The sequence below is a fragment of the Vulpes vulpes genome, chromosome 4 (assembly GCF_048418805.1).
Source record: "Vulpes vulpes isolate BD-2025 chromosome 4, VulVul3, whole genome shotgun sequence".
In the NCBI taxonomy this organism is placed as follows: Eukaryota; Metazoa; Chordata; class Mammalia; order Carnivora; family Canidae; genus Vulpes; species Vulpes vulpes.
The window spans coordinates 93,562,248-93,577,601 of NC_132783.1; the positions used below are offsets into that span (position 1 = coordinate 93,562,248).

A 15,354-nucleotide genomic window follows, 5' to 3' on the forward strand; every position below is an offset into this window, starting at 1 on the left:
TGTCTTATCTACTGCATACACAGAGCAGTTACCTTCTGGAATTAACGTAGAATTAGATTTCAAAATAAAAATCACCATCATGAACTCTAATAAAATAGGTGCTCACAGCTCTGAAGGTTTGGTTTGGGGTTGAGGCTGGGGTTGGGAATGTCCTTGCAAGCCCTCGAGGTGGGCTCCCCATTGGTAAGCCATGCAAAAGCTTTGTGCTGTTACAATCAGTCCCTGATAGGCTGTGTCAAAGGGGGCCGTTTAGCCACTTTTCCTTTTCTTTATGTTCAGCTCTGAGGCCTGAAGTTGTAGTTTCTGCCATTGTTGATGTGCTTTTGAGACAGAAATGGAGAGAACATAGGGAAGTACAAGCAACTTTTTTCCTAATCTGCTTCACAACTAAAGGAGCGGGATAGGGAGCTCAACATGAGAGAATTTCCCAGGAGGGTCTGCTCTCTTCACAAAGCTTAACAGAAGCTGGATGGGGTGAGGCAGTGGCTGGCCCCTTGTCAAGAAATGAGGGTGCCTACTCAGCAACTGGCCCTATCATCAGCAGAATGTCAGGGCCCAGCAGGCTGGAAGCCCCTTGAAAGCAGAGTCCACATTAATCACGAACTTTTCATTCTTTTATAGAGATGTGTACATTTAGAAAATGTTTGGAGTGATGTTAACATCTTTCTAAAATTATGGAATTCTTTCATTAATTTCTTAGTGACACAACATGTCTGTGGAAAGGTGTGATGTACAGTGTGCTATAGTTTATTGGGTACGCTGACCACTACACACTCTTGTCATTCATGTAGGGATGGAGGGCATGCTTGGAGAAGGTGACGAAACAGTCTCTGGGCACCGAGAGACTAAAGCAAACAGAAGGACTTAGGAATAGGACAATCACCATTAGCAGGACTCTTGAAGAGATAATCCCAAAAAGAGAACAGGTAGCCAGAAGGATGAGCTCCTGACCCCTAGTGTCCTGCCAACTAAAAGGATGAAGAAGCAAATCCAAAGGCTTAACAAAGGCTTTCAACTGAATCTGGAGAGGAAGGGAGAAGATAAACTCAGATGAACTCACACCTCACTAGTATACAATAAGGCAAAGGTAAATTAGAAAATGGCAGATAGCAGATACCCAGTATTTGTTTAACAGGTGAATTTATGAGCCAGTGAGTAGTGAATGAACATGCTCGAGGTCCTGGTGAGTCACACATTTGGTAAATGAGGACTCTCCATGCTCACGTGCTCTATACCAACGCCCAGAGTATGGATGGTAATGGGCAGGAGACTGAAAGGAAAGATTAAAAAGAGGATAAGCTAGTGGTATATTATTTTTGGATAATGTACAGACTGGAAGAATAACTGACCTGCTGTTTGGCTTTCAGCAATGATCAGTTAAAAAAAGAAGAGAGGATGGGAAGAGACAGGATCACAGCTAGTTTTAAGTGTTTTGAAGGGATTTCTACTGAAAGAGGGATCGACCTTATTTTGCATGACTCTGCAGGACAGGGGGGGATGAAAACAGCCACCTGTGCAGCCAAACTAGCCAAATAAATCTTCACTCTTAGTTACAGGCAGCTCACCTCTCACTTTCTAGAGTAAACCCTGAAGCCGCAAGTGAGTGAGATTGTCCAGGGAAAGAATGAAGGAGGGAAGACCATGAATGAGTCCTTGGGCACATCCTCTAAGTGGCCTCATTCAACCGTATCATTAACCATGTCCATAAATGAAAGTTATAATTTACAAATACTTCTTTCTGTCTCTTGTAGGAGTGATTCTAATCAAAGCCCAGATTTTAGAGCTAGTGATTCCTATCACAGCAGGTCAGAAGATAGCTCTAAATGCCCGCAGCTCCCTGAGGAACATCCTCTCTTCCCTTCCGGACATGGTATATACTGGCTGTGCAAAATGTGGGTTGGAACTGGAAACAGACAAGAACAAGATCTACAAACAGTGTTACAGCTGCTTGCCGTTTACTATGAAGAAGCTATACTACAGGTGAGGCAGCCGGGCAAGCCAGTGGGATGGACAGTATTTTATTATATGACTGGACATGACCAAAAAATTGCATATATCAATTCTTACTTTCTAATCAGGACTAACTAGACCTAGTCCAAGAGAATAACTTTTTTCCCCTGAGTGATAAATGGCTATTTCCGAAAGCAAAAATTATCTAGTAATTGTAACAGGGATCTTTAAAAGCAGTAATTAGAAGAGTTGATTGTCTTTTAGCAGCTCTATTGAAGAAAATTTTTACTTGGTTTATATATTTTTTAAAAATTTTATTTATTTATTCATGAGAGACACAGAGAGAGGCAGAGACACAGGCAGAGGGAGAAGCAGGCCCCATGCAGGGAGCACGATCCCGGGACCCCGGGGTCATGCCCTGAGCTGAAGGCGGCTGCTCCACTGCTGAGCCACCCGGGCTGCCCCTACTTGGTTTATATTTTTAACCAAGATCTAAATGGCTCATAAGAAGCTGAATCCCATACTTTACCATGTAATTGGAATGTAAAGGTTAAAAGTGTTCTCTGATCTAATGTCTTAGTGTGGAAGCTAATAAAATGTTTATTAACTTTTCTGTGCCTCAGGTTTTCCAACTTCACTTTAGAGATTGAGGATTACAAGTGTTCTTTAGTAAAATGGCAGACCAGCTAGGTGAAAAATACATTTTTCGAATAATCCAAATCTTGGATAAACTTTTTCTTTTTACCTTGTAAAAAATATGCCTTTATATGCCTTTGGATGCCTTTATAAAATAGCCATCAGTGTTTTCTTTTTTTTTTTCTTTTTTAAAGATTTTATTTATTTATTCATGAGAGACACAGAGAGAGAGAGGCAGAGGCACAGGTGGAGGGAGAAGCAGGCTCCCTGCAAGGAGCCCGACGCAGGACTCGATCCCAGGACCCCGGGGTCACGACCTGAGCCGAAGGCAGATGCTCAACCACTGAGCCACCCAGGTGTCCTTAGCCATCAGTATTTTGTGCTTTTTTTTTTTTTTTTTAAAGATTTTATTTATTTATTCATGAGAAAGAGAGAGAGGCAGAGACACAGGCAGAGGGAGAAGCAGGCCCCATGCAGGGAGCTCGACGTGGGATCGATCCCAAGACCCCAGGATCACACCTTGGGCCGAAGGCAGGTGCTAAACCGCTGAGCCACCCAGGGATCCTCTTTGTGCTCTTCTCTATTTCTAAATACTACAGTGCCTAAAAACTAAATGCAAATGTATTCAGCATGTTATCATGGTATACATTAAGCACGTTTCCAGAAGCTGAATCCATAAGCCTTATTTTCCTTTCCGTACGTGTGTTATAAATAAGCAAATGAATTTTGCTCTTACTCTGAACGTTGCTTTTATGGAAAAGAAAATTAAGATGCATATGCTATATAAGAAGTGTAATGAATTAAAATTGATTTCTGATCAATAGTCAAGGCTCCTTATAGAGTGTATATGTTATTTTATGTAATTCTTAATGTTCTAATGAATGTAATTGTTTATTGGACAAAAATGTTACCCAGTAAATATCCCTCATGGAGAAGACAGACTTTGAATCTTCAGTCGAAAGAATAACTGTTCCCGAGAAGGAACAGGACTTCACAGACCAGTATCCCCTGATTAGGGTGTGACCTAGGATGAGGTATGCAGGGTGGAGTCCTCAGCTGTAGTGCCGTGGTGGTGCTCCTGGTCCAGAAGCCCATGGGCCTAGCCCGGGCTGCTGGGTCTTGCTCGAACCCTGCGAGCAGTAGTCTCTAGTCTTCAGTCCATCTCTGTGCAGCTGCCGGGCGACCACTACCTGACCTACACACCTTCCAGCACTTTCCAGCACACTCTCCCCTGCAGCCTCATCTCTGGCTGCGCTTTCCCTTGCTCGCGTGTTCCAGCCCCCGGCCCTTCTTTCAATTCCTCAGACACGCCGAGGTTCTTCTCCTTGCTCTTCCCTGCGTGTCCCTGCCTCCACCTGATTCCACAGGGTTCCTCCATGTCTTAGTGGCACCTCATCGAGGAGCCTTCCGAATCCCACCCGTATTTTCCATTAGGGCACCATGCGTGTACTCCTGCAGCTTGTGCTTGTCCCGTGTGCTGTCTTCTCTCAAAAACATCTTTCCTGGGACAGGATTCACGCAGCATCGAATGAACCCATCTAAATGGGACGATCGGTGGCTTGAGTATATTCACAGGGCTGTGCCTTGGTCACCACAGCCCCTTTTAAGAGACATTTTCATTGCCCGGGAGCCCTGTTCCCATCACTTCTCCCCTCCCGCAGCCCAGCATCTGGACAGTTCCCACATTTGGCTGCTATTCTATGAATAACCGCTGTGAACATCTGGGTACAGATGTTCAGTGGGCGTATGTTTTAGAACTGCCGTGTCGTCTGGTAACTCTATGTTTAATTTTTTGAGGAACTGCCAAACTGGTTTCCAAAACTGTTGCACAATTTTGCATTCTTACCAGGAATGTGTGAAGTTTCTGCACATCCTTGCCAACGTATTTTATTATCTGTTTTCCTTTCTGTTGCTTGTGCTTTTAAAAGGTACCATATCTAAGAAAGGTATCATCCCTAAGCCGAGATCATGGAGATTTACTCCTACATTTTCCTATAAAGATTTTATAATTTTAACTCTTTACAGATAGGGCAATGACGTATTTTTGAGTTAATGTGAGGAAAGGGTCCAACTTCATTCTTTAACATGCGAATATCCAGTTGTCCCAGCAGAGTTTGTTGAAAAGACGAGTGTATCCCTGTGAAGTCACCTTGGCACCACTGCTAAACCAAATTTGTGTGCTCCTTGAGTGAAGGACCCAGATCCGTCTTGTTTGCCAGTTGTATTCCCAGTGCTTGGCACATAGTACATATTGAGCGTGTGTTTGCTGAGGTGAAGAACGGAGGCGGACAGAGCACGGGGAAAGAGTAGAGTCAAAAAAGAGGAAAGACCTAGAATCATCATGTAGGCAAAAGGAGAAGTAGATTTTTGAGGGAAAACCAGTAGTGTTGTTTGAGCTGTTACAATAAGTTCCTCTATGGTCACCAGTCTGTTTCCAAACTCTGTTCTTGGGGCCCCTGTGTGGTTCAGTCAGCTGAAGGTCTGACTTGATTCCCACTCAGGTCGTGATCTCAGGGTCATGGGATCAAGCCATGTGTTGGGTTCCCTGCTCAGCGAGGATTCTGTCTGTCCCTTTCCCTCTGTTCCTCCCTCTGCTTAGACTCCCTCTCTCTCTCAAATTAAAAAAAAAAAAGTGTTCTTAATTTTATTTTAACAATTTTTAAAAGAGGTAATATAACCACGGTAAAAATAGAAACTGTAAAGGAAGATATAAAGCAAAAGGTAGGGACACCTGGGTGGCTCAGCGGTTGAGCACCTGCCTTTGGCCCAGTGTGTGAGCTCAGGTCCCGGGATCAAGTCCCGTGTCGGGCTCCCTGCATGGAACCTGCTTCTCCCTCTGCCCATGTCTCTGCCTCTCTCTGTGTGTCTCTCATGAATAAATAAATAAATAAAATCTTTTTTAAAAAAAATAAGCAAAAAGTTCCTCCCCATGTACCCCATCCACCATCCATGCTGCTTCCATGGTCGTAGGAGGTTCTTGTATGTTCTTCTAATAATTTATTATGCTCATACCAACACATGTATATCCTTTCCTTTAAAAATACATAAATAGAATAATATTGTCCATTTTGTTTTATTCATATTGTTCCTTAGAGTGCATAATGACATCCCTTCCCTAATAGCACTTATAAACCTTCATCATTCCTTTTAACAGCCACTTAGTATTCCACTGTAGGACATATTGAATATTATTTATCAATAGGGAACTATTTATCAATAGTTGTATTGATAAATACAATACTTGTAAAGCAGCCTGGTTTTAATAGGAAAGAATCCAGTGGGGAAAAATAACTTGAAGTTGTGATTGTGAAATATTGCGATTATTATCTTTATTTTTATTTGTAAAATTAATTCACACAACAGTGTAAAAATAGGCTTTCTTATATTAGTATTTGAAATTTTAAAATGAACATAGAATAAGCCTAATTTATTAATTTATCGTTTGAAACTCTTAAAAAGAAGAGCCCTTCTTTTTTTCCCTAAGATGTTTCAGAACATCCTAGAGTTGTTTTAGGAATTAAAATGAACCCTGCATAAAAGCCCAGTGCTTGGGCAGCCTGGGGGCTCAGCAGTTTAGCACCGCTGTCAGGGCGTGACCCTGGGGTCCCAGGATCGAGTTCTGCGTTGGGCTCCCCACAGGGAGCCTGCTTCTCCCTCTGCCTGGGTCTCTGTGTCTCTCATGAATAAATAAATACAATCTTTAAAACAACAACAACAACCCAGTGCTCTCTGGAATTTCACTGTATTCAAGCATTTCCTTAGTTGGAAGGCGTTCCTGAGGCCGCGTGTCCCTGCCCCGTAGGCCAGCTGTAATGACTGTGGCTGATGGAGGGTGTAACGTGGGCATCCGGGTGGGATCTCAGCTGATGGAGAAGATGCTTCTCAACATTCCTCCCGACTGGCTCCGCAGAGTTATAGGTGAGATACCCACGGCTGCGGGGCGGGTGGCGGTGCTGGAACCACTCATGCGCGGGGGTGGATGGCGCCCGTGGATTAGAATGGACCTCAGGGGCTTTTCTGTCCGCGTAAAGACAGAGGTGTGATTAGCTGGAGGGGGACGAGGAGCATGTGAGCTGCAGGGGAAGACTTGGTCCCCACGGCCAGGGCAGCCCTGCGTGTGGTGGGCCCAGTCGCCTGCTTGCCGCCGGGGTCACAGGGCCTGTGGGCCTGCCCCGGCCGCGCTAGCGTGTCCCGGCTTCAGGTTTAGCCGACGTCGCGGGCTCGGGACCAGGGCCCAGTGTGGCGCGGCCTGTGCGTGGGCTGCCCGCCCTCTGAGCCCCCATGCCCGCTCCCCTCACCCAGGCCCCCCGAGGCCCACGAGCGCCAGCTCCCACCGCTGGTTTTCATTTATTTGAAGGGAGAGCGAGCGGGAGCAGGAGCGGCGAGCGGGGCAGAAGCGGGCTCCCCGGGGGCAGGGACCCCAACCCAGGCCCCAGAGATCATGACCCAAGCCCGACCATCCGAGCCCCGGGGCCCAGTCCCCGCCGAGGAGCCCTGGCGCACCAGGCCCGCTGGGCCGACCACACAGGTGCTGTCGGGCCTCAGAGCAGCCTCAGCGCCGGGGTCGGAGCGGGCGATGGTGGGGCAGGGCCGGGCGCCCAGGGGGCCTCGGAGCCTTGGCCGTGCGCTTCCATGTCCCTGTGTCCCACAGCGCCTTGGGCCGAAATCACCTACGGCACGGTGGCCGCAGACCTGTTGCACTCACTGCTGGCGGCTGGCGCGGCGCCGTGGCTCCTGCAGGTGCACAGCCTGTTCGTGCTGGACGACAACAGCTGCCCGCTGCAGCAGGAGTGCTCCCTGCTGGATTTCCACCCCGACGCCCGCGCCGAGGACGCGGCAGGTCCTTCGAGGACCGCCCTGGAGTCGTGTGCCTTGTGGAATAAATGAAGGACGGGGCTTTCCCTTGGGTTTTAAATATATATGTATATTTTGTATGGAGAAATGTGATATATCTATACATTAAAACTTTTTTTCTAAGAACATTCATTGAGGTTTTTGGCTTCTTTTTTTGGTGTTTCCCTCTCCTGCTTCTAGAGGAAGGATGTAAGTGATAAAGACTCTACGTAGCCGTTCCCTGGGGAGGAAGGGTTCCTGTGCTGGTCCCTGCTCTGTGCCAGCGGGCACCGCACCAGCCTCAGGGCACAGGCCAGAGGACGGGGCAGCTGCTGCTCTGCTGCGCTCACCCTCCATCCTGCTCTAATTAGCTGGGGATGCGCAACAGTTTCCCCAATTGTGACCCAGATGGCAACGGGTTGGTTTGTGTAAGCCTGCATTTTGACACAAGCATTTCTTTCCCTAAAGAAGCATGGGAAATGAGGGAAACAACATCCTGCTTCAACTCATTTTGCAAAAGGAGGAAGAGAGTTGTGGTGTTAGTTCATTTTCAGAAGCTGAGCACCTTCTGAGTTTACGTATTACTAACGAGCATTCAGTGATTTGTTCTCTTACCGAGACTGTAGAAGCAGCTCATCTAAACTGGCAGTCGCGGCTGAGGACGGTGCAGTGGCCCTCGCCCAGATGCGTGCAGTATGCTGCGGGCTCATTGATTGAAAACATTGCTTGAAAATAACTAAATTCATGAAGAAACAAACAAGTTTGTTTTACCATAATGTGCTTTAAAAAATTCTTGTGGTTCATTGCAATTGTTTTCTCTCATTCAGGGTTGCTTTGTCTTTCTTTCTTTCTTTCTTTCTTTCTTTCTTTCTTTCTTTCTTTCTTTTTTTCTTTTCTCTTCTTCTTCTTCTTCTTCTTCTTCTTCTTCTTCTTTCTTCTTCTTCTTCTTCTTCTTCTTCTTCTTCTTCTTCTTCTTCTTCTTTCTTCCTCTTTTTTGTAACTTGGCTTTTCTAAAAATGAACCTCAGGGGTTTTGTATTCTCCTCAAAGTAACGTGCAAAAATGTGTGCAAGAGAGTGCGTACACACAGACAGACGTCTTCCTGTAGAGGAGGTGAGTAGTTCTCAGCAAATCCTCCCGGGTCCTTGACCAACAGAGGGGGCAGAGGGGGGGCAGAGGGACAAGCGCTCTGCTTGGTGTGTGAATTCTTGGGGGAGGGGATGAATCAGATGATTGCAGTTTTTTTTTTTTTTAAGATTTTATTTATTAAAAAAAAAAAAAGATTTTATTTATTTATTCATGAAAGACACAGAGAGGCAGAGACACAGGCAGAGGGAGAAGCAGGCCCCATGCAGGGAGCCCGACGCGGAACTTGATCCCGGGTCTCCAGGATCACGCCCTGGGCTGAAGATGGTGCTAAACCGCTGAGCCACCAGGGCTGCCCTGATTGCGGGGTTTTATCTAGCCCCCAGGATGAGAGTAGAAGAGTTGTCCCCGTGCTGTCCCTACAGACACTGACATTCAAATAAGAGTTGGCTCTCCCAGGAAATCCCCATGATGGGTGGGGAGCCTCCAGCCCAGAGCCGCCGTCTTCCAAGCCAGGCTCTCTCTGGGCTAAAGCCGCCGTCTTCCAAGCCAGGCTCTCTCTGGGCTAAAGGACGGTGGAGGCAAGTCTGGAATTCTGATGTGGAGGCTACGCAGTGAGTGTCGGCCCACGGGGAGTGCTGTTCCCTTAAACTCGCCCTTCCCCGTGGTCCCCGAGGTGCGGCCTGACCTCTCAGCCCCAGAACAGCCCTGGAGGAGATGCCTCGGCACCGTCTTGGCTTGGGGAGACATCTCCAAGGCACTTGGGGAGCCTAGAACAGCAGGTCACACCAACGGCCCCTCACAGCTCTTGGTACCTCGTTCACGGGTTAAACCATCTTTCCAGGAACCCTAATTTGAGCTGAAAATAACTTCCTTCTGTCCCAAGGCAATTATCACGTATTTAATTAAACAGGCATATTCCTTACCCGAGGAGACGCGCAGGTAAGTACATCTAACCTACTCCATGGATTTTTATGAAACTCAGCTAGCCCAAGAATGTCAGCCGCCCCGGCAGCCCTGTGTCTGGCGGTGCTATGGTAGGCGTTTTAGGGAAATCTCATTTTTCTTTTTCTTTTTTTTTTTTTTAAGATTTTATTTATTCATAGAGACACAGAAAGAGAGAGAGAGGGAGAAGCAGGCTCCATGCAGGGAGCCTGACGTGGGACTCGATCCCGGGACCCCGGGGTCATGCCCTGAGCCAAAGACAGGTGCTAAACTGCTGAGCCACCCAGGGGTCCCCCGAAATCTCATTTTTCACCTCCTGACAGGTCAGCTGAGAGGGAAGCTCTCCCGCCTTAGAGAACCATGGGTGCTTGACATTAACACGTGCAGTTTCTCCTCGGCTGTTAGAAGCACTCGGCTTTCCCTACTGAGAGCTGTGCTGACTTTCCTCTTATATCTTGGGGGCTTTTTTGGGGAAGGAGGGTTCTGATTTTCAAGAAGGGCGACAAAATTGCACACGTGATCCACCCTGCGGACTTCTGCTGAACTCACACTAGCTTGAGCCAAAAAGGGGGAAATGGTGGCTCGTGTAACAGGTAGCAGTAGCTTAAAGCACAGTTCCATCCATTGGCTTAAAGTTTGGTTACCCCACCCCATTAATTCTTTCTTTCCCTTCCCTTCAGTTTCTCCCTATGATCTGTTGGCTCCCCTTCTCCCATCATGTTTCTTTTTCCCTTTACTGGCCTTTCCCTCCTGTGAGCTTCCCCTCCTCTCTCTCTGCCCTATCTTTCCTGCCCGTCCACATGGAGGAAAAATGGCAATAGGAAACCCCAAACCTCTTTATAGAAAAAGAGACTCTTTTTTTTTGTGAGTGTCCAGATAGCAAATTTCATGGAAGGACTCAGACTGAGTCTGTTAGGTTACCCATGCTCCCCCGGGGCCAGGGGTGCGTGTGGCACTGGGGTTGAAAGGGCTAGAACCACACAGGATGAAAGCCTTTCCATAAGGGAAGGGAATTCAGGGCAGACACAAACCTGTTGTTACAACAGAAGATGCAAGAAGGCTTCACAGAGGAACTCATTAACCTGCATTTTTATTTTTGCGTGAGTGGGGGTGGGGTGGGCAAAGGGAGAGGGAGAGAGAGAATCTGAAGCTGGCTGGTGCCCATATTGGGCCCAGTGTGGAGCCCAATATGGGGCTCAATCTCATGACCCCGACCCCAAGATTGTGACCTGAGCCGATATCAGGAGTCGGACACTTAACCGCTGAGCCACCCAGCTGCCCTGAACCTGCTTTTCAAAATATGAGATGTTTGCCACGAAAACTGTGACGTGCATGAAGTAGTGTAGTGTACTTGGGAAGATGCAACATCTCAAATGGGGCTGAGGAAGTGAAACCCCCCGAGAACGCATGGGGGGGACCTAAGTCACTAAGGACAGGACATCTCTGAAGAAACCCTGACCTGCAAAGCAAGGGAGTCTCTATAAGTTCAGTTTGGCGTTGAGAGTACTGGCGTGGCGCACGGCGCAGCGTCACATACCTCGGTGGATGCTGGTGACACGCTGGGATCCCGTACGGATGCTTCAGCCTTAGAGCAGAGGACACGGGGGCTGAGAAACCAGAGCCGAGTCCCGCATCCCCAGACTGGGGTCGCCTGTGGCATCCAGACTTCGAAATACGGTTTGTTACAACTGAAGATGCATCTGGAAGTTGGGTCGACAGCACTACCCTGACACTTGACTTTGTGAAATGCACACTCAGTGGAGCTGGGAGCAGGTGAGAGGAGGGCTTTTACCTCACCTGCTGTTGTGCCGAGGAGTAGAGTCTACAGAGTTCCCACAGGGTAACTGTATCGGTGATCACAAATCATCATCATCCCAGAATCTTCCTAAACTACTGTGGACCAAGGCCCTAAGTCATTCACGACAAGTCTTACGTTGGTTTAGGGTCGGCACAGCCTGAGTAAGCCAGCACATGCTGTCATGTGGTTTTCTTAGAAGAAAACCTCTCTAATTTCTCAAAAGAGTATAGAATGAAACAGAAAATGTACCGTTCCTGTGTCTCCCGTTTTAAATGACGAACGTGCCTCCTGGAGGGTCTCTAGATGGTTCACACATCAGGACAGTGAGACTCAAGTGTTCATCTTTCCTGAGAGTTTACCTCTGGCCTCCCTTTTAAGGTCAATAGGGTGAGAAATAGGTGAGAGGGGAAGAAGTTTGCCGATTAATTGTTATTCTGTCTTTGTTATTCTGTCTTTGGGGTTCTTGAGCCTGGTATGTCATCAGGAGGTTGATGCGGCCCCTTAAGGAATACATGTGCTGAGGGTGAGCTCCCTGCCTGGGGGGGGGGGGTAGGGGGGTGGGGGGGGAGGGCCCACAGCGTCTCTCCCACTCCAGCTCCCTGGAGCCCGCAGGAGGAGGATGGGACCTGGGGGTGAGGCCGTTTCTCCCGGTGCCTTCCCTGCCTCTGAGGCCCAGCTCCTGCCGTGATGGGGGCGGGGGGTGGGGGGAGGACAAGGGACAAGGTTTCATGACCCCCGCTCCCCCCACGGCCGGCCTGTGAGCGCGGAGCTTCCCCTTGTCCTGCAGCAAGCGCCCCTCTGCTTTCACTGGGTCAGGCTCCCGCCTCACCTTTTCCACCCTCCGCTCCCTCCAGGTGTCAGCCGACCAGCAAACCCAGAGAAGCGCGAGGTAGTGAGGTAGCAGGCTGGCAGACCCTGTGGCCAAGTGTCGCACTGGCGGGGGGACTGTCCTCGTGCACCGTTCAAGTCCTGTAGCATCGTGATCTTTCCGAGTGGAAGGATCTCACCACAACGGTATCCTGGTTGCCCCGGGGGTGGTGTGGGGGGATGGGGGGTGGGGCGGCTTGGTCTTATTTTCTCCTTTATGGTGGTTTTTATCTGATGGAATCACTAGGAAAATTTCCCTAATTTCTAACGAATACAACTTTCCTGTATCAAGAAGATTACTTACCACACTTAGGAAAGGACGACATGGTTTCGATACAGAAACTAACGGCACCAGCAGGTGTAGACGCTCCGTGGAGTGGGGGGCCAAGCACACATGCACCGTCTCTGGGTTGTGTCTGCACCTGGTTTGATTCCCGGCAAGAACTCCTCACTCAGTCAGTAGGACACCTGACTCACGCTGGGCCAATCGGATTGTTTTTCCTGGAGTTAAGGTTTATATGGAGTAGAATGCACAGATCTTCATGTACAGTTTGCTGAATTTTGACAAATACATTCCTGTAGCCAATACTCTGATCAAAATTCTGTTTCCATCTCTCTAAAAATTTCCCTCATTTCTACTTCTAGTCAATCCCGCTCATGCTCGGCAACAACGTTTCTGATTTCCATCACCATAGATGAGTTTTATCTGCTCTGGAATGTCGTAACAATAAAATCAGACGGTTTATATTACTTTGTGGCTGGCTTTTTTTCACACAATGTTTTTGAGGTTCACGGACTCAGTAGATTGTTCTTTTTATTGGTGAGTGATATGCCAACATGGGAATTTATTACATTATGTTTTGTGACTGGAGGTCATTTGGGTTGTTTCCAGTTTGGGGCTGTCAGGAACAGTTGCTATAAACATCTTTTTGCAAGTTTTTTTTTTTTTTTAACTTTATTTATTTATTTTTTAAGATTTATTTTTATTTATTCATGATAGACATAGAGAGAGAGAGGCAGAGACACAGGCAGAGGTAGAAGCAGGCTCCATGCAGGGAGCCCGATGTGGGACTCAATCATGGGACTCCAAGATCGCGCCCTGGGCCAAAGGCAGACGCGAAACCACTGAGCCACCCAGGGATCCCCCATCTTTTTGCAAGTCTTGTTGTGGACATACATTTTCATTTTGGGGTCTGGGGGCGCAAGTACCCATGACTGAGATTGCTGATTTATAGGGTAGATATCTATTTAAGTTCCAAAGAAACTGCCAAACAGTGCTCCAAGGTTGTACGGCTTTACACACAAGCCAGGTATGAGGGCCCCAGTTGTTCCCCAGGTGCCGATTGTTTTCATTTAGCCATTCTACTGGATGTGAGGCAAGAGCTCATGGTCTTTTTTTAAAATTTATTTAAAGTTAATTTTTAAAAATATTTTATTTATTTGACAGAGAGCACAAGTAGGGGGAGCGGGAGAGGGAGAAGCAGGCTGCCCACTGTGCAGGGAGCCCAGTGTGTGGATCCTAGGACCCGGGGATCATGACCTGAGCCACGCAGGCACCCCTAGTTCACGGTTTTGGTTTGCATTTCTCTGTGATGACTGATGGTGTTGAGCAACTTTTCATGTGCTTTATTTGTTGCCTATGCACCTTGACTTGTGGACGGCCTGCTCAGGTCATTTGTTCATTTATTTCACTGGGTTGTTTCTTTTTCTTTCTTTTTTATTTACTGATCATATGCATGTTCTAGTTGAAAGCCAGAAGTGTGTATTATTAATATTTTTCAAATGCCTGTTCAGCATTAGATATGATGGCCACGTGATTTCAGAAGAAAAAAGAATGTGTGGTTGTAACAAGGAGTCTTTTTTTTTTTTTTTGTAACAAGGAGTCTTAAATGAATCAACATGTCACTATTTTGAATGGCTGGAATGTATACAAAGAAAAATAATCTTAGGAAACCCAACCAAAAAACATATTGCTAATATATTAATAGCATAGAACATAAACACAACATAAACTTAAAAATCCTAAAGGTGGTAAAATATTACCACCCCACAACACTGTGTAGTTCAGATAATAGACAAAACCAAAAACGTGAAAGGCTTTATGTATTCAAAGGAAATGATTTTAAAACTACGAGGGAAACAAAAAGAGAAAAGAATCAATGAAACATGGTCCTGCGCTCTTGCTGCTTGAAAAGATCTAGGATGCGGAGTTGATTCAATATTAACCAAAGCCCCTGACGGTATAAAGAAGTTGATAGACCGATTTACACATTAAGTGAGAAGGACAAAAAGGAAAGTGAATATCCTAAAAACCATTGAGTCCTACATTCTACGTGGTGGATTGATTGACTTGTGAGTATCTCCATAAAGCTGGTAAAAAAAAAAAAAGAATAGGCAGAAAAAAATTGTTTTTAAGCTAAAACAGACAAAAAATAAAGTAAGCAAAACAATGAAAAAAACACCCGTGTTTATAGTACATTAAGTGAAAGATCACTTCAGGAAATAGTGTATAACACACTTCGTTTTTGTCAAGACGTACATTACATCAATGGAGAGAGATGGAGAGGTTTAACGATGTTGATCCTAAGGAGCCAACAGCTACAGGAGACCTTTTAGTAATGATGCAATATTTCCGGGAACAGAAATCGGACAGGGATGTCCAGTGGCAACACCTACATCCAATGCTTTCCTGATGTTCCCAGCCCAATCGATAAAGCAAAAAATCGAAGTTAAAATAGAAGGATTGGAGCCAAGATATAGCACTATGATTGTGGTGTATTAAAAACACAAATCTAGAGATAAACGAGCGTGGCATGATTGCTGGGCGCAAGGTCAATTGAGGAAGACCCACTTTGCAGATACCAGCAAGAAATACAAGATGAACGATGTAAAAAAAAACAAAACAAATCCTGTTTATGATGGTATAAGAAAACCAATGGGCCAGGAAAAAAGGTCATGAAGATCTACAAAGCCTGCACATGCCACTATCACACTGGGTAGGGAAGTGAGAGAGGGGCTCGGTCGGTACAGGCGTGCGCCGTGTCCGGGAACTGGCAGACGCGGCATTCCAGACGAGTCTCCGTGACTGGATACAGACTCCAGGCAATTTCAACCAAAATCACAAAAGAGATGGGAGGGACTTAGCAAGCCGATTCTAAAATTTACATGCACATGCCGCGCGCCCAAGTGGCCACGACTCGTGAAGAGCCAGACAGACTGCGGACTCCCTCAAGCAGGGGT

The 15,354-nt window shown here is 46.8% G+C and overlaps 1 protein-coding gene across 35 annotated transcripts in view; it reads left to right on the forward strand.

The window, feature by feature from the left end:
- SHLD2 (shieldin complex subunit 2) overlaps nucleotides 1-7,568 on the forward strand; it is a 77,701-nt gene extending 70,133 nt beyond the window's left edge. For 25 of the 35 annotated variants that reach the window (XM_072756446.1, XM_072756441.1, XM_072756451.1 and 22 more), the window contains 3 exons: nucleotides 1,752-1,980; nucleotides 6,389-6,504; nucleotides 7,238-7,568. In XM_072756446.1, coding sequence (XP_072612547.1) covers nucleotides 1,752-1,980; nucleotides 6,389-6,504; nucleotides 7,238-7,473 — 581 coding nt within the window. In that variant the 3' untranslated portion in view covers nucleotides 7,474-7,568. Of the gene's footprint in view, nucleotides 1-791; nucleotides 1,088-1,751; nucleotides 1,981-6,337; nucleotides 6,505-7,237 lie in introns of those variants that run through there. The other 10 variants (XM_072756449.1, XM_072756448.1, XM_072756453.1 and 7 more) reach the window with 4 other exon arrangements.
- The last annotated feature ends 7,786 nt before the right edge of the window (nucleotides 7,569-15,354 follow it).